The sequence below is a fragment of the Astatotilapia calliptera genome, chromosome 4 (assembly GCF_964374335.1).
Source record: "Astatotilapia calliptera chromosome 4, fAstCal68.1, whole genome shotgun sequence".
Taxonomy (NCBI): domain Eukaryota; kingdom Metazoa; phylum Chordata; class Actinopteri; order Cichliformes; family Cichlidae; genus Astatotilapia; species Astatotilapia calliptera.
Window position 1 is genome coordinate 2,571,232 of NC_137425.1, and position 26,625 is coordinate 2,597,856.

The window sequence follows — 26,625 nt, forward strand, 5'->3', positions numbered from 1 at the left end:
AGCAATGCCTTCGACTGGGACACTCGGCTTCATACATGATGTTGTCAGGATATTTTATCTCAGTTTTAAAGAATTTCCGTCCTTGGCTTTTATAATATGACGTGCATTTGCGTGTTGATGATGAGAAAGCCAAAACTGAACAGATTTTGGATGGAGTTCGGGATCGTGATTCTTCTCCGTCAGTGAAACGGTCAAATGAAATCTCAGCACTTACGTCACACGTTGACGCTGTACCTTGAAATTGACAGATACTGCAGGTTTTATATTACCAGGCGCGGTGGCCAAGTGGTAAGGCGTCGGTCTCGTAAACCGAAGATCGCGGGTTCGAACCCCGTCCGTGCCTGTTAAACTGGAATGTACCAACTGTGTTTTTTGGGGTGGGGAAACAAAATGCTATCCTTGAAGTTGTCGAACAGTATTACAAAAGAAAATCAGACCAAAAAAAAAAAACCCCAACACGAAATTGAAATTATAAAGAAATAAACTATAAACATAGCCCGAAAGTGGACAAAACTTTTCATGTTTTATAAAACTTCAGAAGACCACAAGAGGGAGCAATACGAACAGTATATTACAGAGGGTTTGTTTAAGTTAAAACTGATAATGACTCAAACTGTATGAAAAAGCAATTCAATGCAAAGCAATAAGATATTTTTTAATGTCTAACTTGATTGCAACCCAACAGAGTCTTCCCATTCTTCTTTTTTGCCTATCCGACTTTAAAAAATTCCTGGAAATATGCATGTAAGCAATTATATATAATATATGAATTCATTATGAATACTGGCTTGGTAAGGATTGTATGTTCTTACTGGATGGGATGTCCAACATACAGCTCGGGGGCCAGAATCAGGCCTTACAAAGACTCTGTTTTATACTCTGTCATCCCTTCGTGAAGCACTTTGTGATCTTTTTATCTAGAAAGATGCTATATAAATAAAATTTTATTTTTTACTTTTTAGATTTTTACTTGTATTCTGGTTTCCAGCTTCTCCTGTTGATAAAGACTCCTCCCTGCCACTGAAATTCAGAAAGTAATTAAGCAATAAATAAACAATGACAACAATTTTCTGTGAATTAATATTTTATGATTACACATTACACAGTCTTGGAATGAAACAGCTGCACTTTTTTGTAATTTTACCCATTTATTATGTGGTTTCACTGGTCTGGACACTTAAGTTCAAAGTGGGCTCTGTGTGTCCCACAACGTAAAATGAAAATGAGCTCTCTGATTGATGTTAATTGGCCATCAGGGAAACATATCAATCAGTAAATAAATGAACAGAATCTTTAATTAAAACATAAGTAACAAGTGTCAATACACGTAAAAAATAAATAAATACAGAGTTATTTAAGGCCATGCTATTCAAAAAGAAAAAACAAACAAACCGTGAACGCTACTGTGGTCCAGCCCGTGTGAAAAACATCATAAACACTGTGAGTCCTCACACGTCAGCTTCAGGAGTGTACAGCTCACGAATGGCGACCTCTACGTCCCCGTTAATTCTCAGCTCTGTGCTTTCCCAGTCAAAAACATTTCCTCTTGGTTCTCTCTCCCCTGCAAACATGCCTTGTATCACGCTATCTGCCAGAACAACGTCCCACATATTCACATCACAGATTTCACCAACAAAATTCTGATGTTTATCAAAATCACCCAGATAAAAATCCGGATCTTGTCCCAGGATAACCCTGCCTCCTGCCCTGACAGTGTGACCCTTCCTGTAGATTTTGGATAAGCTCCTCTTGCCATCCAGGAAGAGGGCAGCTAAACCTGAAGTGGAATCCCAGGTGACACACAGGTGGGTCTGCAGGGCTCCGAGCTCAGGGACTTTAAATAAAACAGGATCTCCAGCCATGTAAAAGGACAGTCTGCACACACAAACAATCATTATAAGTCTGCACACAGCCAGCTTAATGTAAAACCCTACAGTGGCCCTCAGAGGCCAAACGGACTGCAACTTAAGAAAACACCAGCAATAAGAAAAATGCTGCAAAAGCACACAAAACACAACAGAAATAGGAAAAAACAAATCTCCAAAAGCACAAGGGAAGTGTTTCTGGGGAGACAATAACCCGACGGACCAGTTGTAGAAACCAAAACATGCTGGGTAAGTGTGTTTTAATCTCATGATTCAAATAACTAATAGTTAGGCTAACACACTTACCTCTCATCATTTCTTTCCTCACAAAACTGATAGATCCTCCACTTCTTCTAAGTGTCTCCCAGTACAATGCTTAGCATATTTTGGTTGCTGCAACTGGTCCCTCTGGTTATTGTCTCCCCAGAAACACTTCCCTTGTGCTTTTGGAGATTTGTTTTTTCCTATTTCTGTTGTGTTTTGTGTGCTTTTGCAGCATTTTTCTTATTGCTGGTGTTTTCTGAAGTTGCTGTCCATTTGGCCTCTCAGGGCCACTGTAAAAACCACCTGACCCCCGACTGTGCTCCACATTAACTTCAGCATGTTTAATAAACCACATAATGGGAGGTCATACTGTGGGCTGTTTTTCCTTCATAGATTTGTAAGTACAGGAGAAATCCATCTGTAATTTTCATTTTGACACATTCTGTTGAAACCAATCCATTCTCTTATGCTGAACATTATCAGGGTCGTGAAAGCCTGGAGTCTATCCCAGCATGCCTCCATTAACAGAATAAAGTTAGTGTACATGAAATATGTGAGTGGGAACTTTTCAGATTTGGTTGATATTATTTTTGGGGGAAGCTCACAGTGTAGATGCTGACTTTGAGATGTCCTACCTTCCATCCAGTTCACGCCACACATTCAGCTCATCGTAGTTTCCAGTCCGGTATGCAAAGAGGATGATCGCTCGCTGGCCGCTGAGCTCCGTGGCCACTCGCATGCACAGAGTGAACGCAGTCAGGTTCATCGGCCTTTGAGGGATCATCTCAGCAAAACTGGTGCATGACTCAATGGGGAAAACCAAGGTCTTGATGGGAATACTCCCTGAGAGGCAGGAAAATAAATAAAAACATTACTAAAACTTTGAAATGGTTTAAAAAAGAAACTGTGATAAAACTGTGTTTTTCTGTATAAAAATAATTAGATGGTATAACTAAGTTGACAGGCAGGGGAAAAACAGAGGTGTCACGCAAATTTAAAGAATTCTTAAAATGAAGGTCACTGAAATCACTGTTTAAATGCTGTGTTTTCTCCCACTGAAAGCCTGAATACCAGATAAATGCATTTTAAGTTTACAAAGAAAACCAGAAAATAAATAATAAAATAACTTAAAATGTGCACAAGAGGACGACATGGAGAGGTATACAGTTACCGGCCAATGCTGTCATGAGGAAAAGGATGACTGGAGGTCTCATTTTATTTTCACAAACCTGCAGAAAATCAGACGCCTTCGAGATATTTTCATGTGTTAATGCAATCTAACATTTGTACACAGCATTGATTATCAAAAAGTCATATGAAGTTACAAAATAAAAGGAAGCTGTATACATACTGAGCTGCTACAAAGATCCTGCTGCAGACAGACGACTGAGCGGTGACTGAACTCTCCCCATTTCAGATTCTTGCTACGCAAATAACATCTCTGCAGCTCTCTAAACTTCCTTACTGGTTTCAGGCTTTGGTGTTCACTGGTACTGGTAGAAGCAGCTGCTAAAGTTACAGAGTTCTGTAGTTAAAGGTCATTTAGATTAAAGTTCTAACTGTTTTTTGCGAACCATGCCTTTACCTGTGGGTGTTTTATTTATTAGCCATTTATTTCAAAGGGAATATTTAAAAAATAAATTCTGATTTGAATTCTTTCTGTTCACAACGCACTGATGGTTATTTGAATTTTGCAAATGAGCACGAGCGTGTCTTCTGACCATTGTCCAAGAAAGATTTCTATCAAAGAGAAAAGCAGACAATAGTTTCTGCAGAAGAGAAACTGCTGCTCATTTGAATTGTTTCTGTTGTATTTTTTTGCAATTCAAATGTTTCTTATTTGAATTCTTCCTGTAAATGAGACACTGATGCTCATTTGAATTTTTCAGACTGATGCAGCATGATTAAAATGTGGTTCCCTGAATTATATTACTATATTCTAACAAACCTATCAGTATACATGCAGGAGATATGGAAGAAACAAATATGCATACAATGCTACAATCATCTATGTACCATAGCACATGGAGTGATTGTAGCAAAGGTGTGTCAAAATGTCACCTTTATAATCTGTAATTTTACTCTGTATTATGACTGCTGTCAGGGTCCCTGGATTGAGGGCTTCGAGTTTTTCTGACTTTTAGGTTTTCTCTAGTTTGGAATTTTTTTGATAGTGTTTGGATCGTGGTTTTGTACTGTTGGTGTTTAGTTTTGTATTTTCAAGTTTCTTTTGGTTATATTTCATGGCTTTAGTTCTGGGTCAATCTTTAGGTTCATTCTGCGTTTTGTGACTTCACAACGTCCTTTTGGTTTCAACTTCGGATTTATGTTAAAACTCCACACTTTTTTGTTTATGGTGTTTGCCCTCATGGTTTTGTGTTTCCTTGTTGCACATTTCCCCGAGTCTACTAGTTTTGGGATTGTTTGCTCCTGATCATCAGTGTTTGTATTCTTGTGTTTCTAAATAAAAGCTGGGATGTCGTGCTTGGAGAAGACTATCCTGAGTTTCTCAGATCAATTCATGTTTATCAGAGAAACCCAAAGTCAAAACTCCCAAACACAAACTAAACAACGTTGTATATGCTGTGCAGTGAAGCAAGGAATGCTCACACCTCTACACTGGAGAAACCAAAGAATCAGTTCATAAACACATGGCACAACATAGAAGAGCCACCTCATCTAAAGGTCAAAGGTCACTCTTTCAAGGATGCCAATGTTCACATTTTGGACAGAGAGGACAGATGGTTTGAAAGAGGAGTGAAAGAAGCATCTATGGCCACTGTGAGCGACCATCTTTGAACAGAGGCGGGGGTTTACGACACCAACTGGTTGCCATCATAATCTAGTTTTGAGATTCTTCCCAGACGCCTTAACGCCCACTCACATCCTGGGGCATCTGACCTCAGGAAATCACATGATAGGGTGGGGCCAGGTTTCACAATGAGCTCACCTGAAACTCTGGCTGATTGGGACCCACACCTGTTTTCACACCTTGGCTCATGTGATTAGGTAGCTGATCATTAGGGGGTCCTCTCGGGCGGGGGGGGGGCACTCCCACAGAGCTTAACTCTGGGACTCCCCACCATTTGACCCTAGAACTGAAGAAGCTTCTCGGATGAAGGTGAAACGTCTTCAAACAACTTAAAGAAGTCCAGACGCTTTTCTTTCCAAGCTCCTCAGACTATACTGTTATTAATGTTGCAAACGTACTCTGTAAAAAAACGTTTAAAAAACAAGAAAACCTGTCATATTCCAGCTGTTGTAGTGCCAAAACATACAGTAATTTCCCATAATTATAGTACTGAAAACTGATGTACTTTCACAAGGTGGTAAGTTAAAGTTTGGTGTATTTCTGTGGATTTTTCATGTTAAATAGAAGGTATGTGTGAAAACAAAATTACATAATTATATATTCAAACACTGCTGCAATAAAATTAATCAGGTTTAAAATTGCTGAAAAGTACTATTATCATGTAATAACACAATATCCCACCCATAAAAAGTAAAATATCCAGAAATGTTATTGAATTATAATATTGTTACATATAAATACATCATGTGTATTTAATAAGTATAAACACTGAAATAGCTACACGTAATACTAACTTTACATTGTTTAATAATGCCATAATATTGCTAGAGCATTACTACAGTTCAACTTGATATACTTGTCTTAAAATGTTTCATCACATCATATAAATTTTACTTAAAACTGCAAGGAAATATTTGCGCTCTGTCACTAAAATAAAAATTACATCGAGGGGTTTTTGCTTTATAATGAAAAATGTCACGGTCCTGGGTCACGCAGTGTTTGTGCTTTTTGTTCAAGTTTTGTTCTGTCAATTATGGTTTTCTGTTTGTATTACATTTATAGTTCCTGGTTTTTAGGTTTCTGAGCCTCCTCTGTGTTCTTGGTAAAGATCTAACTCTGTTCTCCATGTGATGTATGCTTAGACTTAGTTTTCCGGTGTTCAGTGTTAGGCCTACGGTTCCTTTTTCATGTCTCCCAGTGGGAGAAACGTTTCGTCACTCATCCAAGTGATCAACAAACACTGAATAAAGACCATTGATCATTGGCCATCCAGTCTCAGCTGACTGCAGCTTCTAAAAAGCTGGGGAATGAATGACCAATGATCAATGGTCTTTAATCAGTGTTTGTTGATCAATGGTCATGACAATTTGCATGTTAATGAAAAAAATGACCTCACAACCCATTGTTGGCCAGTGCTGCTGGTTTCAGTTATTGTCAAATGTACTGTTTATATGATTACAAATACAGTACAATTACAGCATTTACTTAACTAAACAGTCTAAATACTTCTTTTCAGTTCTGTAGTACAAAACATTAGCTAAACTCTTCTGCAGTACCACCTTTATACTATTTGTGTGCCACTGAGTGCTTTGAGTTCTCCACCATATCAGAACAGAGATACTTATGAGCCTGAAGACCGGGAAGTCAGCATTATCAGTGACACTGTGTTGTCTTGTTAATTTTTAAGCCCCTGGTGATAAAATATGCCGATGTCACAAGCTGCATATTATTTCAACTGTATGGAGTGTAAAGCTGAGGATTGAAATGCAGACACAGGAGGCAGCAGGGTTTAATAGGACAATCTTTAATAAGCTGATGGCACAAGTCTACAAAGGGAAACGTAAAAGTTTTTACGAAACCAAATCCACAAGTGCATGGAGAGAAAACACACAAGATATCGTCACAGACGTTAAAACAAAAGTGTGAGGGGAAGATGGCACACATACAAGGGTGATTAGGGTAAGTAGACACAGGCGACAGGAGGGGTAGCAAAAATGAAGACAAATAACAAATGCAGCGGTTAGACACAAACCCACATGTAGCAACGTTAGACTGAGACTGGGGAAGGAAACTAAAAGAACTCAATGCATGGAAATAACTGACAGAAAAGCTCTAAAAACTCTCATAATACAACAATGGGACTATGACAGTGTGATTAAAAGTAAGTACAAGTAAGTGATAAGAATAATCTAGAACAATATGAATCTGTGTTGAGTATTTAATATATAATTAAAAACAGGTGATGTGAGCACATATTTGTTTTCTAAAAGCTTAAAGTAACGTTAGTGATATTGACACACAGTTTGATTAATAGCCATTATTTCATACAGCAGAATGGGGTTATTCCTGTGGGTGAGCATTATAGCTACAGCTCACGAATGGCGACCTCGACGTCCCCGTTAATTCTCAGCTCTGTGCTTTCCCAGTCAAAAACATTTCCTCTTGGTTCTCTCTTCCCTGCAAACATGCCTTGGATCACGCTATCTGCCAGAACAACATCCCACATGTTCACATCACAGATCTCACCAACAAAACTCTGCTGCTCATCAAAAGAACCCAGGAAAGAATCCGGATCTTGTCCCAGGATAACCCTGCCTCCTGCCCTGACAGTGTGACCCTTCCTGTAGATTTTAGATAAGCTCCTCTTTCCGTCCAGGAAGAGGGCAGCTAAACCTGAAGTGGAATCCCAGGTGACACACAGGTGGGTCTGCAGGGCTGCGAGCTCAGGGACTTTAAATAAAACAGGATCTCCAGCCATGTAAAAGGACAGTCTGCACACACAAACAATCATTATAAGTCTGCACACAGCCAGCTTAATGTAAAACCCTACAGTGGCCCTCAGAGGCCAAACGGACTGCAACTTAAGAAAACACCAGCAATAAGAAAAATGCTGCAAAAGCACACAAAACACCACCTCCAGCCATGTAAAAGGACAGTCTGCACACACAACACCCATACGTCCTTTAGTCATAAAAGTCTTGCACACAGGCAGCTTCATGAAAAATCATAATTTTACTACATTTGAATCAAAACAATTTTACACCAGGACCAATAAGATCAAATTTGGTTGATATTGTTTTTGTAAAGCTCACAGTGTAGATGCTGTTGACTTTGAGATGTCCTACCTTCCATCCAGTTCACGCCACACATTCAGCTCATCGTAGCTTCCAGTCCGGTATGCAAAGAGGATGATCTCTCGCTGGCCGCTGAGCTCCGTGGCCACTCGCATGCACAGAGTGAACGCAGTCAGGTTCATCGGCCTTTGAGGGATCATCTCAACATAACTGGTGCTCGTCGCAGTGGAGAATACCAGGGTCTTAATGGGAACACTCCCTGAGAAGCAGAGTTTTCTTTTGTGTTGATGAAATTGTAAACGAATTAATTGTAATTAAATTGTATGAACTAATTCATATTTTCATTCTCTTCGTAATGTTAAGCACTTTGGTCAGAACTTGCTGTTCTTAGAGCACTTTATAAATAAAGTTGGTTTGGCCTGTAACCTTTGAAAGGTTCAAAACACTCAGCTGCAACAAACTCCATGTCTTTAACTCTCCCACGAGAGCTGTTTATGTACATAAATGTGTTTGTTGTTGTTAGTTCTGTTTTAACTGATATCACACAAATTTAATGAGCTCTTAAAAATGAAAAATTTTGACATCTGAGCCACTGAGAGGATGAATGACAGATAAAAGGATTTAATCAAGACAAGAAAACATATAAAGAAAAATAGAAAATGAGATAAACAATAAAAAGTAAATAATGACATAATTACAAACTTGCACAGAGATGGACAAAAGAACAGAGAAACCGTTACCAGCCAATGCCATGGAGACGGCGATGAGGAAAAGGCCAATCAGAGGTCTCATTTTGTCTCCACAAACCTGCAGAAAATGAGACTCATATGTTAACATGATTTTAATTTATACACAGAATATCAGTGGGAGTTTTTTTGAAAGTTATGTAAAGTTACAAAGTAAAATGAAGCTGTATACATACTGTGATGCTCCAAAGGTCCTAATGCAGACAGTCAGCTGGGCAGTCTTATAACCTGAGTACCAGAAATCCTCCCCGTTTCAGAGTCCTGCGATGCAAATAACAGGCTGTCATTGATTGGCTGGTTTTCATTGGTTTTGGTAGAAGAAGAAGAAGATGCTAAAATTACACGAAGTCTTAACAAATACAAACACTTCTGTGGATTATTTATTGTGATTATTTTTTTAAGTTTTTTAGCATCACATTATGAGTCATTGATGATTTTTCTTTTCTTTCTTGTACATATTAAATTTGGATTTGATCAGTGTTTGTCTTCGATCATGAATGATTTTACATAACATCTTAGATTAATGTGGTTCTGAGGGCCTCTGGATGTCTGGAGTTTTGATCTCCTCCATACCTGCTTCATGTCAGGTATGGAGGAGATCGGCTGGCCTGGGAACGCCTTGGTGTTCCCCCGGATGAGCTGGAGGAGGTGGCTGGGGAGAGGGAGGTCTGGGCCTCTTTGCTTAGGCTGCTGCCCCCGCGACCCGGCTCCGGATAAAGCGGATGAAGATGGATGGATGGATGGATGGATGGAGAACTAAAATATATATCCTGCTGCTTTTACACACGCACTCACATAAGCTCAGCGATTCTCTGCGCGATCAACCTCTCACATGTTTAAGCTGCGGGAGATTTCACTTGTCATGTTTGCATAGTAAGCTAACGATTAATAAGACGATGTCAGAGGAATTGGTGCACAAATTATCATCACTCACAGATCAGTGCTGTCGCTCTCTATACACAGTTCGCACGATTGCAAAGTGAAAGCAAAAAACAAGCGCAAATTCAAACGCGATTTCAATATGTCACATATTGACAGTGGCTCACCGATGCCAATGACATAATTACCCAGCTACATTTCCGAAAGAATGCAAAAGCATTGACATATATTTTCCTTCCTACAATAGCCCGACGGGCAGGGAAGAGATAGATTTTGGCAGCCCGACTGGAAAAATCGCTAGCCCCAGGACGTCGGGTTAGCGATTTTGCGAGCCCTGTATCTGATTGAGGAATCACTCATCTTTGGAAAAGAGAGTTTATTACAGAGAAATGTCTCTTTCCAAAATAAAAGCTATACTATCCGCTTCTTCTGGGCTATATTCTCAGCAGCATATTAAACATATCAGGTCCCCATAAGGAGAATCATGTGCTAACGGCTGTCTAAATGACTCGGGTAAAGTTTGTAGCATGCATGCTTGTTGTTTTTGTCTTTGCACTAGGATGATGTCAGCGTAAATGTGCAGTCATATTCGTTGTGTTCCCGCTAGTGCTTTCAGGTTAATCTCGTTGAAATGACCTTAACGCCACAACACGGCAAATCTCCGTTAACGAGCTACCCCTGATCGCCCCGTGCATGGGGCTAGACGGCCAACACGTTAACGAGCTAACTGCGCTAACACACTAGCTCCCACCATGTAATTGAGCATTGCGTGGCACATCCAACATACTGGTCGTGTCCAAATTCATGGGCTGCATTCTCCTGAGGACCCGGCCTTCGCGGTCTACGTGGGCCGGGTCCTCAGAAGATCGGGTAGCCTTCTGATTAGCGTCACCGCTGTCTCGGTGGAGTTTAATAAACTCAGCCGTCTGCTCCTTGCTGTCTAAAATATAACAGGACACTGGAGTAAACTCCCGGCTATCTCACACTTCTGTTTAATCAGTTTTCTGTTTGACGTTTAGTCAGCTGTGTAAAAACCAAGGAGGAACCCACCCTGGGGATTAATAAAGTTTTATTTTATCTAATCTAATAACTTTAATCTCAGCCAAACCGATTTACTCACGAACAAACAAAACACTGAAAAAAGCCCAACAATAACATTTTTAGGTTGTCTAAGTGACTTATATATTACGTTTGTCACGGCCGGGCGGGTTACACACAGTAATTCGGCGTGCCCGTGTGGCGTGTTGGCTAGACCCAAGCGCGGCGAAGGCTAGCGGTGGGTTTGGAGCAGGCACGCAGTTATTCTAGTAACGATCAGTGCACGAAGCGTGGCTTCGGAACGGTCGTTACCGACAGAGAGCGAGCGGAGCCGGGAAGAGAAAAAGGATTGAAGGGATAATCACTCACGGTTGCTGAATCAGGCGGAGACTGACGTCGGCAGAGTTTCGGAGCTCCTGACACGAAGAGAATGATGTCTGGCGTCTCTCTTTTAACCCCGGCCCCGTGATCAGCTGATCACAGCTGATCACCGGCTGACAACGTTTAACCCGAGCAGCGAAAGTCCGCGGTGATCTGAAAATGATGTGCCGGGAGTTGTGCCATTCTCGGCCGCATCAGTAACCCTCGAGCTCCCGGCTAGCTATCGAGCTGGTGGGTAGCAGACGTCTCCGAAAACGTCGAAGCACTTTAGCAAAGATGCGATATCTTGATAAACCGAGCAGATATTTGATGTTTACACAGCTACTTTCTCGCCTGAAAATATGTTAAAAGTTTATTTTGTGACCCAGAAATATTAATAAGAGTAATTTTAAAACTTAGTAGCGGCCACCATTAGCCGGAAACTGGAGTTTGGCTGGGCCGCGCTATGAATTCTGGGATATGGTGGGCCACGAAGGACACACCCGACCCATCCTTCAAATTCGGAAAAAGGAGCACGCATTTGTCGGCTGCATTCGGAGGGGTCTACGAATTTGGACAGCCTTCGGCGCGTCGCTGTGACGTAATCGGTCTACAAATGCGGCCTCAGGAGAATGCAGCCCATGAATTTGGACACGACAACTGTTTTACTTTAGTCCATGACGCGCTTACCTTCAGGGTCATACATCACATGAAAACCAAAATAATTCCAAACGCCAGATGTGAATGAGGGTGGGGGAGGTTCAATTCGCCATGTTGCAAGGAGAGCTTAACTTCTGTCTCGCTAGCTTGCCCTGCGCTCTTCCTTCTGGCTATGCTGTCTGTGTTGAGCGCTCAGTGGATCTGCGCTCGACAGTGCAGCCTAGGCAGAGTAGTCGGGCGCGGATTCACTGAGCGCTCAACACAGACAGCATCGTCAGAAGGAAAGTTGATAAAAGAAATTAAAAATTTTGTATTGTTCGATACATATGCGTACCGAACCGAAAGCACTGTATCAAACGGTTCAATATCGATACGAGTATCGTTGCACCCCTAATTCCCATATATCATTGTGATGTTGTTTATTCTGTTGCTCTTGTTCTCTTCTGCTTGTTTTCTTTTTTCTTTCTCAACAGGTGATCCAGGTGATCGATATATGCATTTTTTTTCCTGCCCATTCTGTTGATTTTTGTTTTTTGCCCTTCTCCCCCGTCCCTCTTCTCAGCTGTTTCTCTTTCTTTCTCCCCTTCTTTCCTCCAGTCAAGTCTGTCCCGTATTCAGCAAGTGAAAATAAAATAAACAATAAAAGGTGAATCAAATGATCCATTATGGCAAGGCTGGGATGGTCAATTTGGTAAAGTAAATCCGTTGGGCATCTTTCTTTGCCTTTAGACAACAATTCTGATGGCAAAAGAGCCAAACGGGACAGGCAAAAAAAAAAAAAAAGATTAATGTGGTAACTGTTATTTACATCATACCTTTACCTACGGGTGTTTCGTTTCTTAAGCATTTATTTCAAATGACAGAAAGGCATTTTGTGTAAATTAAGATGATTTCTAACCTTAAGACCTGAGAGACTTATTTTCATCAGCACACCTCAAAAATGTTTGAAAGCCATTTGTTGCAGTGAAACAATGTTTGTTTTCTATGTTTTCTGAAGAAAAGACACCGCTGCTGTTTGAATTGTTTCCGTTTTGGTGTTTGTTTGTTTTTTAATTCAAATGTTTCTCATTTAAATTGTTTCTGTAAATAGTTTCTCATTTGACTTTTTCAAATGAGCTGCGGCGTCTCTTTGACAGAAACAATGGTCTGGTTGAAAGGCGTCTGTGTTAGAGAAGTAACCAGGCCATTGTTTCTGTCAAAGAGACGCTGCTGCTGATTTGAATTTTTCCAGATGTATTTTTGGATCATTTCACTGAAATGATTGGCATTTAGTTCCATTGCATTAGATTATCATATATATATAAGGCCTTCAAATTTTTACAGTTATTTCATTTTATCTCATATCAACATTTTTGAGAACATTTTCTGATCAATAATCTACAATTATCCTAAAAAAATTACTGTCCAAAATTTGGGCACATATATTGATGATACTGTGAAAGTATACGTTAAATATACCAACTACTTTAAACCGAGTACTGGCTAATATGAAAAGAAAAATTGTGGCAAAAAGTTTCATATATTTCATAAAAAACTTCACATTGCAAAACACAACTAATGACGTTGCTTCAGGTCGAAGGTCATTATAATTCACATAGTATGCCATTACACCCATAGGTAAAGGCATGATTTACAAATAACAGTTAACAAAACCAAAAGTTAGCACAAACTATACACTGACCTGGAAGAGTCTGATAAAAGTTTAAAATATACTAAGAGGAATTACAATGCAAGAATGTAGGTTTTTATGTAGCTCTGTTTCGTCTATCCAGTCGTTAAGTGATGACGTGACGAATCCTACTTCCGGGCCTAAAGTAGTCTGCGTTTAATATGGCTTTTGTGTTGTTAACATGTTTAATGTTTTGTATTTTCTTCTATTTAATCTCAAAAAGCTCCTAAAACAGTCAGTGATCACTGTTGACCTCCCTCGGCTTTTATTACCGCTAATCATTTATTTAAGCTCAGTTTTTAAAACCTTAGGATGTAACTACAGCCCAGCCCATGCAGCAGTATATGAATGACTAACCTCGTATTGTGGATGGATTATCTCAGTTGTTCTCCTGGCTGAAGTTTGGTCCTTTTACAGCATCCTGCCATGCGATTACATTTGTTCCTGACCACCGAGAACACTCACGTTAACTTTTATCGAGTGGAAAAAAAGTTAGCTTGTTTATATTATGCTAACATAGCTGTGTCGCTAGCGGTCACGTAGCACATCATTATATACCAGCTAGCCAAACTTCAGTAACCCTACAAACGTCCCTGCTGTTTAGTTTTCTGTCTTCATTTATGTTGGAAGTGATAACAGAGCTGTACGTTTTAATTTGTTTCCAAAACCCCGCAGTCAGGACATGCTATATTGTATTTAGATAGAAGCTAGCGAGCTAACTTCCTGCTAACTTCTAACTCTGTTAAACGTCATAAATTCCGTTTTCATGGATGCCTGGATGTTAAACTCAATTGTTACACCTGGTAGAGCAGAACGCTGATCATTTTATTAAAGATGAAAGACTTTAGACAGTTTTTCAACTCTCAGTAATGCCATAGTGATCGTTTGATATATGGACCTGCAGCGGAGTTTAGGGCCAGACCAGTGTTGCCAACTCCTCAGTAAGGAAAATCGCTATTGGTTGTCCTAAAAGTTGCTAGAAGTCGCTAAATGACGTCATCGCCTAATTTGCATAATTGGTCATGCTAATGTAATTGTAACCTATGTTGTTGGAGAGACAAATAACATCGTGGAAGAGACATAAAGTGAGTAAAAAACGTCCTAAATGCATTTAGAGTTTATTTAGAACTACAAATTAAATTTCTTTTAGCAATTATTGTTTTTTTAATGTCACAATTCCAACCCTGCTCCTTTACCCGGGCTTGGACCGGCAAAAGTGACCCGAAATTGGCACTCTGGGAGAGTTACTTTGTGTGTGTTTATAAGTAGTTTTAAACCTTGTGATCAACAAAACAGCATAAGAGTAAAAGAGTAAAAGAACAACTGACTGCGTTACAGCACCCGCTGCTTGTTGAGAGTAAAAGTGATACGGGCTTTCACGTCTTTTTTTAGAAAAAAAGTCGCTAAGGGGTCTGAAAACTCGCTAAATATTGCGACAAAGTCACTAAGTTGGCAACACAGGCCGAGACACGGCTAGTGACGTCAAGACTTAACGACCGGATAGGTTTCGGGTTTTCTTACTTCATGTGATATCTTTCTGTATCTTGTATGTTGTGCTCTTCATACAAAAATAAGAACCTAGAAGGATTCTCTCATTGATTTTTTTTAACCAGTTTTTGCTGTGCGTGGGTACCACCACCAGCAGCAGTTCAGTTCCCAGGCATTCCTGGAAGGAATATGTAATTGAAGAAGAGTTTTCCGGTGCGAGCTATTCCAGCAGTTGTCTGGTTTTAGTTAACGAGTAGTATTTGTGTTGTTGGGCTAACACGACATAGAGAGCCTTTTCACAAGCTATGTGTTAGCAAGTGTTAGGCTAGCACTAGCTTGTTAGCTGAAGTGCTTAGCAAAGCTCAACTAACGTCACAACGAGGTGACTCTTGTGACTAGCTTGGCTTTAAGCCCGGTGTAGTCTCAACCCGTTCCAGTAACCATGGCTACAGCTCCGGCCACAGGCAAACAGTCAGAACCGAAGAGCAAAGAGGCTGCATCTGCATCTGTTTTAAATAAGCACAGGAAAACTAGACATTCACAACACTGAGTGAATAAAGTGCTCTGTTGATCAGTTCATTGAATGTTGTTAAAATAAACCTGTCATACATACTTTTGCATCATCATTTATCCTTCAAACAGAAAATATCTCAGGTTTGCTTATCCGAATAAACAGAGCAGGTGATCAGAGACTCCATTGTTGTCTATAAATCAATTCATAAAGCTTGACTTCAAAATGAACCTGGGGAAATATCTTGAGCTTTGATGGGTTCTGTCTTGTTCGTAAACATCCTCAGTAGTTTCCTCTCACCTGAGGGTGACCGTTTGGGTTTTCTTCCAGCCCTTGGCAAACTGTTGACACTTCTGAATAACTTAAATAACATATACAGCTGATTGAAGTGAGGATTTTGGAATCTGCAGTCATCTGGAAATGCTCCGAGAGAAACCAGCTGTGGTCAATCGTAACCAGTAATGCGTTAATACGTCCTGTTGAATTAAAAGACATTGTAGAATCTTCAGCACTTCTTATTAAAATATTTGAGAGAATATATGAATGAAATGACACAGTGTAATATAGCATGAGTTGTTGTTGATGATGACTTTTTTTTTTATTATGTTCAGTTACATTAAACTCTAGAACAGAAAGATGGTGTGCTTCCTTTGTCACATGACTGTCAGAAGGTCCGGCATTTCTGAAATCAAAATGATTTATCAGGCATAGAGAAGGACGGAGCAGATATTTTTACTAGGTCGCAAAACACATTAATCTGAAGTGATGTCAGTATTACTGATGCACATTTTGATCAATAAAGTATCAGATTTCATACAACCCTATGGGTGGCATTATAACTACAGCTCACGAGTGGCGACCTCTACGTCTCCGTTAATTATCAGCTCTGTGTTTTCCCAGTCAAAAACATTTCCTCTTGGTTCTCTCTCCCCTGCAAACATGCCTTGTATCACGCTATCTGGCAGAACAATGTCCCACATATTCACATCACAGATCTCACCAACAAAATTCTGATGTTTATCAAAATCACCCAGATAAAAATCCAGATCTTGTCCCAGGATAACCCTGCCTCCTGGGCTCTGTGGCCACCCGCATGCACAGAGTAATGCACCAAATGTAATGGTGTGTCCTGTTACATTTGGTGTAAAAGCATCACAACATTTCAGGAAAGGAACATTTTACCAGCAGCAAAATATGGTGGTGGTAGTGTGATGGTCTGAGGTTATTTTGCAAAACACAAATGTTCATCTTAAGAAAAACTAAATGAAGACTTTGGAGTGGCAAAGTCCTGACCTGAATCCGATTGTGACGCTGTGACATGACCTTAAAAAAGGTAGTTCATGCTCAAAACCCCTTCTACGTGGCTGAATAACAACAATGCTACAAAGATTAGTGGGCCAAAATTCCTCCACAGCACTGTGAAAGACTCATTGCCAGTTATCGCAAACGCTTGATTGCAGTGTCGCTGCTGAGGGTGGCCCAACCAGTTATTAGGTTTAGGGGACAATCACTTTTTGGTGGTGATTATGTCTCCTCCCCCCGTCTTCATCATTAATGATCTAATCCAGTCTTTACTTGGGTGTGACTTAGCCAATTAACCAATATCAGTCTGTTACATGTTTATCTATGAAGATGTGATTGGTTATTTTGAATTTTTTTCTGTTTCCTGTCTTTTAGTTAAGCAAACTTCTACAATATTTTACTATGACCCTGATGAAGGCCACAAGCCAAAACGTGTTAGTCAGTCAATAAAGTTGTTCCTCTTCCCTTAAGTGTTGCTGGAGTTCCTGCATTGTGGAGAATCACTTTTTCACACAGGACCATGCAGGTTTGTATACCCCCCAAAATATATGAAATTATGAAGGGAGCAAACACTTTTTTACAGCACTGAAAAACAGTGCTTGACAATTTATTACATCATAAGAAGAAAACAAAAAAGACAACAAACAAATCTAAATCTAAAGTATTGGAACATTCGTAATTTCAGTGTTTTAAACATGAAACCTTTTTACTGCTAGGCTTCTTGAGTAAAATTGTGACCTATGTGAAGACTAATTGTATCAAATAATGTAGAACAATATGCATCAGAGTTGAGTAATATATTAATTCACCACAGACAATTTCAGCAGATATTTTTATTTGGCCTCAAAAAGCAGTAACCTGAAGTCATGTCAGTGATACTGATGCACATTTTGATCAATGAAGTATCTTTATTTCATACAGCAGAATGGGGTTATTCCATTATAGCTACAGCTCACGAGTGGCGACCTTGACGTCCCCGTTAATTCTCAGCTCTGTTCTTTCCCAGTCAAGAACATTTCCTCTTGGTTCTCTCTTTCCTGCAAATATGCCTTGGATCACACTATCTGCCAGAACAGTGTCCCACATATTCACATCAAAGATCTCACCAACAAAACTCTGGTCGGAATCAAAATCACCCAGGAAAGAATCCGGATCTTGTCCCAGGATAACCCTGCCTCCTGCCCTGACAGTGTGACCCTTCCTGTAGATTTTAGATAAGCTCCTCTTGCCATCCAGGAAGAGGGCAGCTAAACCTGAAGTGGAATCCCAGGTGATACACAGGTGGGTCTGCAGGGCTCCGAGCTCAGGGACTTTAAATAAAACAGGATCTCCAGCTAGATAAAAGGACAGTCTGCACACACAAACAACATGCATGTTTAGTCATTATGAGTCTGCACACAGACAGCTTAATAAAAAAAACACCTGTCCCCCGCAGAAGATGTCCTACCTTCCATCCAGTTCACGCCACACATGCAGCTCGTCATAGTTTCTGGTCCGGTATGCAAAGAGGATGACCTCTCGTCTACCGCTGAGCTCTGTGGCCACCCGCATGCACAGAGTGAACGACCTCAGGTTCATCGGCCTTTGAGGGATCATCTCAACATAATTGGTGCTTGTCTCAGTGGAGAAAACCAAGGTCTTGATGGTAACACTCCCTGAGAGGCAGCAAAATTAACAATAAAGAAAATACTTTTTTTTTCTTCCAACTTTAATTTTTATTAGTTTTAGTTTTTACTGAAAACGATACAGTAAAGAAAATTACAAACAAACAGTCTGGAGTTTACCTTTCTTTTCCCACCTTCTATCACATGCAAATTTCTTTTTATGTTGTGTTTTTGGTGCCACTTAAGAATGCTTTCCACTTCCTCCATTGTCTATCATGCTTTTACACCCCATCAGTCTAATGTTGAATGTAATTTCTTCCATCTCTGAGATACCTTCTACAATCCTAATCCAGTCTTGTTGAGCGGGAGGGTCTGTGTGTCACCACTTCTTTGTGATTGCTTTTTTTTTGTTGTGGCTAGAATTATTTTTACTAGATATAAGTCCTCTTTTTGTACCAGTTCCTTTATGTTTCCAAGGTACATCACTTGGCCGATGTTTGGGAGTGCATAACCCAGAATATTATCCATGTTCATTTTGAGGTCTTCCCAATGAAGAAAAAACATTAAACTTCAAAATAAAATAAAAACCTAAACAACTTTGGCATAAAATTGAGTTTTTATGCATAAAATTATGTTGTATTGTTGTGATTTAGTAATTTATGCATTTTAAATGATGTCACACAAATTCAATTTCTTAAAAATGAAGGTTATTAAAATGCCATGTTTTCCTTTACTGAAAGCTTAAATTACAAATAAATGCATTTTATGAAAAAACAATGAAAAGTATAAAATATAATATTTAAATAATAAAATAATGAAAAAAATGCACAAGTATACACAAACAAGCAACATGGAGAGGTTACAGTTACCGGCCAATGTCGTGGAGACGACGATGAGAAAAAGGATGACCGCTGGACTCATTTTATCTCCCAGATCTGCAGAAAATCAGACCCCCTCAAGTCTTTTTCATGTTTTGATACAATCTTAATTTATACACAGCAATGATTATTAAAATGTTATATGAACTTGCAGACAAAAATGAAGCTGTATACGTACTGTGCTGCTGAGAATGCCTCTCTACTGACAGTCAGCTGGGTGGTTTTATAACCAAGATCTTCAAACGCCCCCACCTCAGAATCCTGGTGAGGAAATAAGATAAACAGTGAGTAATTAGGGTTCAGAGGGCAGACAAAATAAACTGTTGACTTAGGGAAAAGAAACTTAACACAAATCCAGCCTTTTTGAGTCAGTATAAATAAAAACATTTATGCTAATGAGGATCTTTTGAGTTTTATTTGGAGATTTTAAGAGGTTGTTTAAGAAAGCTCCTTTGTTGTATAGAATAGAATAGAATAGAATAGAATAGAATAGAATAGAATAGAATAGCCTTTATTGTCATTGTACAGAGTACAATGAAATTGGAGTGCCGCTCCCTTGGTGCAAGTTTCAATAATAAATATAAATGTAAAATAAAAATAAAAAATATATAAAAAAAACAAAAAAAACCCACAATCGTAAGTACTCAAACAATAGTATGTACAATATATACAGGATAGCAGCATAATATAATGACAGTGACGGTATGGAATAGGTTCAATTGTTTTTGTGCTTATTTACTACGGTGATAGCTCTGGGAAAGAAGCTATCCCTGAATCTGTTTGTCCTTGTTTTATGTGACCTGTACCGCCGGCCTGACGGTAATAGTTCAAACAGTTGATTGCTGGGGTGAGAGTGGTCCTTTAGGTACATTCCAGAAAGTGGACGGCATAATGAAGAGGAGTATTACCTCCAAATTATTTAAATTCATCTCAAATCAACAGCTAAACAGTTGAAACTGACTGTTCCAAACACACATCGGTGGACACAGTGGACTGTACTTGTCAGTATAGTGTTCCTTGAAAAATCTTCAGTTAATCCAAAATTCTGTAAAAACTGACAGGGACTAGAAAGAAAGAGCCTGAGAAAAGAACCTGCTTAGTTCAAACGAAAGATCTTGTGTGTTGTACCGTTTCTTATATACAGTTCAGAGTAAGATAAAGGTGTTATACGTGTGTAACTCGGGGGAGCTTGCACTGAGGGCAACTGGGTAAGTTTAAGGTAATTAGAACTCAGGGCGTACCCTGCATTAGTGGAGTACTAAGTAGGGGGCGCTACACACGCCTATTATTTGATCCTACAGTGATCTTGTGTGCGAAAAAAGGGTTACGAAGCCCATTTTGAAAAGTGTGATTTGGCCATCAGAACGTCCTACCTATAGATATGAACGATGGAGACATGAACCACGTAAGGTGGTATATTCTTATAAGGTTCAATTCGATTTTATTTATACAGCCCCAAATCACAACAAGTCGCCTCAAGGCGCTTTATATTGTACAGTAGATCCTACAATAGTAGATACAGATAAAACCCAACAATCATATGACCCCCTATGAGCAAGCACTTTGGAGACAGTGGGAAGGAAAAACTCCCTTTTAACAGGAAGAAACCTCCAGCAGAACCAGGCTCAAGGAGGGGCGGGGCAATCACAGTCATATGACAAGGTCAACTTTTCCTGATATCACATATAAAGTGAGCAGTAAAGTAATTATCTAATTTCTAGTCTTCAGTCCTGCTGGGCTCACCAACACTTGCCCCCTGCTGACCTTTAGAAAGAAAAACACATTAAGTCTGTGAAGGTTCTCAGTCATCCAGGTCATCGTAGTCTAAGGAGCTTAGAAAGAAAAGCGTCTGGACTTCTTTAAGTTGCTTGAAGACGTTTCACCTCTCATCCGAGAAGCTTCTTCAGTTCTAAGGTCAAATGGTGGAGAGTCCCAGATTTAAATCCAGTGGGAATTTCCCCCCAAAGAGGGACAAAGGCCCCCCTGATGATCCTCTACCTAATCACATGAGCCAAGGTGTGAAAACGGGTATGGGTCACAATCAGCCAGGGTTTCGGGTGAGCTCATTGTGAAAGGGTCCCACTCAGACCCATTGTCAGTAGCATAAACTCAGCCACTTACAACATTTCGAAACACTTTGCAACCATCCTAGCACCACTCGTGGGGAACACCCCACACCACATCAAGAACTCCACCGACTTCACCGACAAGGTCCAGAAACTTACCCTGGAACCAGATGAAACCATGGTGTCCTTTGATGTAGTCTCTCTCTTCACTTGCATGGAAGAAGTCCGGACGCTTTTCTTTCCAAAAACACATTAAGCACAAATGTATTGGCTTCTTTTCTTTGGAGACACTACTGAGCAGAAATCCACTGAAGAACAGTTGAGGTGGGAAACATGAGCCAATGTTCATAGCTGACGCACACTGCAGTTTTAGCTGTGTTGAGTCAGAGTTAATTAATATATAATGTTGTTAAAGTGTACTAATACATAATGGAAAAATATAATTGCACAAATCAAGAGTTTTAAATTTTATTTTGAGGTTGCTTTTCCAAATATTTGAATAGTTTGTTAGGATTACCTGGTCATCGTGTCCTTGGGCAAGACACTTTACCCTACCGCCTACTGTGAGAGTGAATGAATAGTGGTATTGTAAAGCGCTTTGGGTGCCTTGAAAAGCGCTATCTGATTGTTAAGTGATGACGTGACGAATCCTACTTCCGGGCCTTAAGTAGTCTGCGTTTAATATGGCTTTTGTGTTGTTAACATGTTTAATGTTTTGTATTTTCTTCTATTTAATCTCAAAAAGCTCCTAAAACAGTCAGTGATCACTGTTGACCTCCCTCGGCTTTTATTACCGCTAATCATTTATTTAAGCTCAGTATTTAAAACCTTAGGATGTAACTACAGCACCGCCCATGCAGCAGTATATGAACGACTAACCTCGTATTGTGGATGGATTATCTCAGTTGTTCTCCTGGCTGAAGTGTGGTCCTTTTACAGCATCCTGCCATGCGATTACATTTGTTCCTGACCACCGAGAACACTCACGTTAACTTTTATCGAGTGGAAAAAAAGTTAGCTTGTTTATATTATGCTAACATAGCTGTGTCGCTAGCGGTCACGTAGCACATCATTATATACCAGCTAGCCAAACTTCAGTAACCCTACAAACGTCTCTGCTGTTTAGTTTTCTGTCTTCATTTATGTTGGAAGTGATAACAGAGCTGTACGTTTGAATTTGTTTCCAAAACCCCGCAGTCAGGACATGCTATATTGTATTTAGATAGAAGCTAGCGAGCTAACTCCCTGCTAACTTCTAACTCCGTTAAATGTCATAAATTCCGTTTTCATGGATGCCTGGATGTTAAACTCAATTGTTACACCTGGTAGAGCAGAACGCTGATCATTTTATTAAAGATGAAAGACTTTAGACAGTTTTTCAACTCTCAGTAATGCCATAGTGATCGTTTGATATATGGACCTGCAGCGGAGTTTAGGCCCAGACACAGCTAGTGACGTCAGACTGAACGACCGGATGTAAATCCAATCTATTATTATTATTATTATTATTATTATTATTGTTATTATTATTATTATTATTATTATTATTATTATTATTATTATTACGCTGATCATTTCAAGGTTAAAGCTCTCTAGTGTTTCATTTTCCAAATGGCATCAACTTGCAAGACTTGCTTCCTGATGCCCTGTACAAGAACTTTGATCGGTAGCTTGAAGTGGGCTGCATGATTTACTGGCAGGACTGGGTCATATCAGAGTTCAAAAGGGCAAACAAACCAAAATAGGGATGAATGCCAATGTTTCCAGCAACATCCAGTAACAGACAGATTTGTAGAAGGCAAACATCTGTTGCATAAACATATATCAAGGTTAGATGTTAAAGAATTTGTCACATACAGCAGCAAAAGTTTGAGGTCAACACACACACAGAAACACACATGATAACACAAATATCAAACTATTAAAATATTAAAAATGTAAAATTCCATAGAAGGCAAACCAAAATTATAATAAGATTAATGCACACAAGACTGAGTAGTTAAAATCATTTTTTTCAGATGGTGAGAGAAGTTATGATGATCTGTTCAAATTTTTACATTCTTTGGAAGCATTTTCTAGCCTTTAATACTTCATAGGAGAAAGCTGATTGTCATGATCTGTCTGGTCAAACTCAAACGCTAAACTCAGTAGTGCAAGTTTAGAGATTTATTTATAATGCAGGTGATGGTTGTGCTATTTACAGTCTTTCAGCAGTTCTTAGTTCAAAAGCCTCTTATTTACCAAATCCAACAAAGGAGCATTTCCAAAACTGATGGGAACCACTGGGATGTCTTAAACAGAGGACAAGACACATTAGAAATCTATGTGATGACAACAAGGACCATGACGTGCAGATCAACAAGGAGATCGCTACCACAGTGAGGCAGAGCTCAAGTAAAGACCGAATGTCAGATCCCAGCATAGTCAGCTGTTTGTAAGATGTTTTGCTTCAGGTGTGTCAGGGAGAGGGCAGAGATCCCACCAGTGTTCTCACCCTGTAAGGTAAAGCAGGGTAAGTAGACACACACACAGCAATAAGCACACATACCAAGAGGGAGAGAGAAAGAAATGTTAAATGTTATTGTCACGGCCGAGGCCGACTCGAAAGGAATAGGACTCAAATGCAGGACGCAGAGCAGGACAGAGAACGTTTAAGTGACAATGTTTATTATTTCCACAACAAATGTAAGAGAATAAAACTGCCGGCTCGGAGGAAAAACACTGGCACTCACCCAGACCGTGACACTTATGTACTTATAGTATATATAAGTTTGAATATAGTTCAATTCCCTCAATCGATGTCTCATTCACTCTTGGCATACAGCTTGATGTCATCCATGTGGCTGATGATTGCTCCATTCTGTAGTTGGTATCTGTAGCCAGTCTTGTCAATGATGTCCCTGAGGAGGTTCATGCCTATGCAGAACAGCAGTGGGGACAGAGCTATTCCTCGGTAGATCTCGCACTTGATGGTGACATGTGCTATAGGCTTGAAGTTGGCCTCTAGTGTTGTTCACCATGTCCCCACTGAGTTCCTGATGAAGGCTCCAAGTGTCCTGTTGATCTTGTACAATTCTAGGTATTCCGGGATCCACTTGTGGGGCCTCCAGTCTTAGGCCTTCATCTAATCAATTCAGGTGGTGCACAGGTTGGTCAGTCTGGTCTTGCAGCCCAGTGGTCAGTGGAGTTCATTTGAATTAATGCTACCTGGGCACACATATGGCTTGGTCGGTGAGCAGGCAATCTACTGCAGAAAGCAGAGGCCGGGTTTGAGTTCAACTTACAGACCTTTGCTGCATGTCTTCGCCTCTTTACATCTTCACTGTCTCTATCCAATAAAGGCAAAATCCCAAAAATATTATTGTGTTACATAAGTCATTGACTTATGTAACACAATGAGCTACTGTCATTTTTAACACAAATGTATTGTTTTATTATTGAAATTTGTCTGCCTGTTTTCCTCTTAATGAGATTGTGACTTACACAATTAACATTATGTCGTATCAAGTAAGATCCCAAATTAGATATTAAGCCCATGAATTCAAAAGGTCAACGTTTACTGAGATCATATATAAAGTGAGCAGTAAAGTAATTATCTAGTTTTTAGTCTTCAGTCCTGCTGGGCTCGCTAACACTCGCCCCCTGATGACCTTTACAAAGAAAAACACATTAAGCACAAATGTATTGGCTTCTTTTCTTTGGAGACACTTCTGAGCAGAAATCCACTGAAGAATTTTCCAAAGGATAGAAGAATATTTTCCAAATATTTTGAATAGTTTGTTAGGATTTCACCGGTCATTTCAAGGTTAAAGCTCTCTAGTGTTTCATTTTCCAAATGGCATCAACTTGCAAGACTTGCTTCCTGATGCCCTGTACAAGGACTTTGATCGGTACCTTGAAGTGGGCTGCATGATTTACTGGCAGGACTGGGTCATATCAGAGTTCAAAAGGGCAAACAAACCAAAATAGGGATGAATGCCAATGTTTCCAGCAACATCCAGTAACAGATAGATTTGTAGAAGGCAAACATCTGTTGCATAAACATATATCAAGGTTAGATGTTAAAGAATTTGTCACATACAGAAGCAAAAGTTGGAGGGCAACACACACACAGAAACACACATGATAACACCAATATCAAACTAATAAAATATTAAAAATGTAAAATTCCAGGAAGACAAAACTAAATTATAATAAGATTAATGCACACAAGCCTGTCTGTGAATCGCTACCTTATCGTGGTGGAGGGGTTTGTGTGTCCCAGGGATCCCAGGGGCTATGTTGTCTGGGGTTTTTTTGCCCCCTGGTAGGGTCTCCCGTGGCAAATTGGTCCTGGGTGAGGGACCAGACAAAGAGCAATTCAGAAGACCCTTATGAGGAAAACATTGAGGGAACAGTTTACCCTGCCCTGGATAGGGTTACTGGGGCCCCGCCGTGGAGCGTGCCCGAGGACAAGCGTCTGGTGGCTGGGCTTTAGTCCATGGGGCTTGGCCGGGCACAGCCCGAAAAGGGGACATGGGCCCATCCTCCCTCAGGCCCACCACCCGCAGGTGGCGCCGTAGGGGTGTAGGGGTCGGGTGCATTGCGTGCCGGTCGGCAGCCAGGAGAAGAGACCCTGACAGACTGATCCCCGGCTACCAGGACTGGCAATTGGATATGGAATGTCACCTCTCTGGTGGGGAAGGAGCCTGAGTGAGGTTGAGAGGTACCGGCTCGATATAGTCGGGCTCACCTCTACGCATAGCTTGGGCTCTGGAACCAGTCTTCTGGAGAGGGGCTGGACTCTGTCTCAGTCTGGAGTTGCCCCTGGTGAGAGGCGGCGGGCTGGTGGACACCAGAGGTGAAGGGAGCCACCAGGCTGAAGAAGGAATCCTATCAGGCTGTAAGTATTCCTCGAAGGAATACTTTGAGGACCTCCTTAATCCCACTGACACGTCTTCCGAGGAGGAAGCAGAGTCTGGGGATGAGGGGGGGGGGGGGGGGGTGACCCGCTAATTTCTGGGGGCAAGGTCACTGAGGCAGTTAAACAACTCCTTGGTGGCAGATGCGTGACTTTTCGTGGCTGTTTTAATATCGCTCTCTCTCTTAACCGATTAAATCTCGCTGTGGTAGCAGCTTTAAACTCGGTATGACCCAGGTTGGTAGAGGGTGCACAGTCTGGATCGCATTCCAGCATTTTGTAGGCTGGTTTTCCTACAAAACACAACAATTATTAGCCCGCAAAGCCACAGTGAACAAAGCAGCATAGCACAATGAATTCAATTCGTACCACTTGCCACTCGTACCTACAATCCTTTGCGGTTTTGCGCTGGAAATGACGTCACATTTTCAATCTAACCCTAACTACAAAAATACTCATAAATTCAGTGCCAAACAATTCTACCTTTGTGAATATGACCAGTAATTAGT

At 40.3% G+C, this 26,625-nt stretch overlaps 3 protein-coding genes and 1 non-coding gene across 6 annotated transcripts in view; 1 reads left to right on the forward strand and 3 right to left on the reverse strand.

Moving 5' to 3' along the window:
- Positions 1-271: 271 nt before the first annotated feature.
- trnat-cgu (transfer RNA threonine (anticodon CGU)) lies at positions 272-343 on the forward strand. Its single transcript has one exon. It is a non-coding gene; the product is annotated as a tRNA-Thr (tRNA).
- Positions 344-1,066: 723 nt separating this feature from the next.
- LOC113019973 (C-reactive protein-like) lies at positions 1,067-3,634 on the reverse strand. Of its 2 annotated transcripts, none has more exons than XM_080300722.1 (4): positions 3,481-3,634; positions 3,301-3,376; positions 2,765-2,972; positions 1,067-1,875 (listed from the first exon to the last, which is right to left on the reverse strand). In XM_080300722.1, exons 2-4 carry the CDS (start codon positions 3,341-3,343, stop codon positions 1,449-1,451), a joined length of 678 nt encoding a protein of 225 aa, XP_080156848.1. In that variant the 5' UTR covers positions 3,344-3,376; positions 3,481-3,634; the 3' UTR covers positions 1,067-1,448. The 2 variants fall into 2 exon arrangements, with proteins under 2 accessions (XP_080156848.1, XP_080156847.1); XM_080300721.1 differs by having other exon boundaries at positions 3,301-3,358; positions 3,481-3,554.
- Positions 3,635-6,729: 3,095 nt separating this feature from the next.
- On the reverse strand, positions 6,730-9,322 carry LOC113019974 (C-reactive protein-like). The gene is made up of 4 exons (XM_026163641.2): positions 8,938-9,322; positions 8,756-8,822; positions 8,067-8,274; positions 6,730-7,712 (listed from the first exon to the last, which is right to left on the reverse strand). Exons 2-4 carry the CDS (start codon positions 8,805-8,807, stop codon positions 7,307-7,309), a joined length of 666 nt encoding a protein of 221 aa, XP_026019426.1. The 5' UTR covers positions 8,808-8,822; positions 8,938-9,322; the 3' UTR covers positions 6,730-7,306.
- Positions 9,323-17,486: 8,164 nt separating this feature from the next.
- The window catches only part of LOC113020221 (C-reactive protein-like), a 438,825-nt gene continuing 429,686 nt past the window's right edge, over positions 17,487-26,625 (reverse strand). Inside the window, exons 2-5 of one of the 2 annotated variants that reach the window (XM_026163991.2) lie at positions 19,329-19,411; positions 19,142-19,207; positions 18,116-18,323; positions 17,487-18,019 (exon numbers count right to left, since the gene is read on the reverse strand). In XM_026163991.2, the coding sequence (XP_026019776.1) occupies positions 17,614-18,019; positions 18,116-18,323; positions 19,142-19,193 (666 nt within the window). In that variant the 5' untranslated portion in view covers positions 19,194-19,207; positions 19,329-19,411 and the 3' untranslated portion in view covers positions 17,487-17,613. The remainder of the gene's footprint in view (positions 18,020-18,115; positions 18,324-19,141; positions 19,208-19,328; positions 19,412-26,625) is intronic. The other variant, XM_080300740.1, reaches the window with a different exon arrangement.

Excerpts from the sequence above, each read along its gene's own strand:
- LOC113019973 (XM_080300722.1), bottom strand. The coding sequence starts at position 3,343 with ATGAGACCTCCAGTCATCCTTTTCCTCATGACAGCATTGGCCG. Across the intron at positions 2,973-3,300 it reads CCTCATGACAGCATTGGCCG|GGAGTATTCCCATCAAGACC; the intron begins GTAACTGTATAC and ends CCTGCCTCTCAG. Across the intron at positions 1,876-2,764 it reads TGGCGTGAACTGGATGGAAG|ACTGTCCTTTTACATGGCTG; the intron begins GTAGGACATCTC and ends TTGTGTGTGCAG.
- LOC113019974 (XM_026163641.2), bottom strand. The coding sequence starts at position 8,807 with ATGAGACCTCTGATTGGCCTTTTCCTCATCGCCGTCTCCATGGCATTG. Across the intron at positions 8,275-8,755 it reads CGTCTCCATGGCATTGGCTG|GGAGTGTTCCCATTAAGACC; the intron begins GTAACGGTTTCT and ends TCTGCTTCTCAG. Across the intron at positions 7,713-8,066 it reads TGGCGTGAACTGGATGGAAG|ACTGTCCTTTTACATGGCTG; the intron begins GTAGGACATCTC and ends TTGTGTGTGCAG.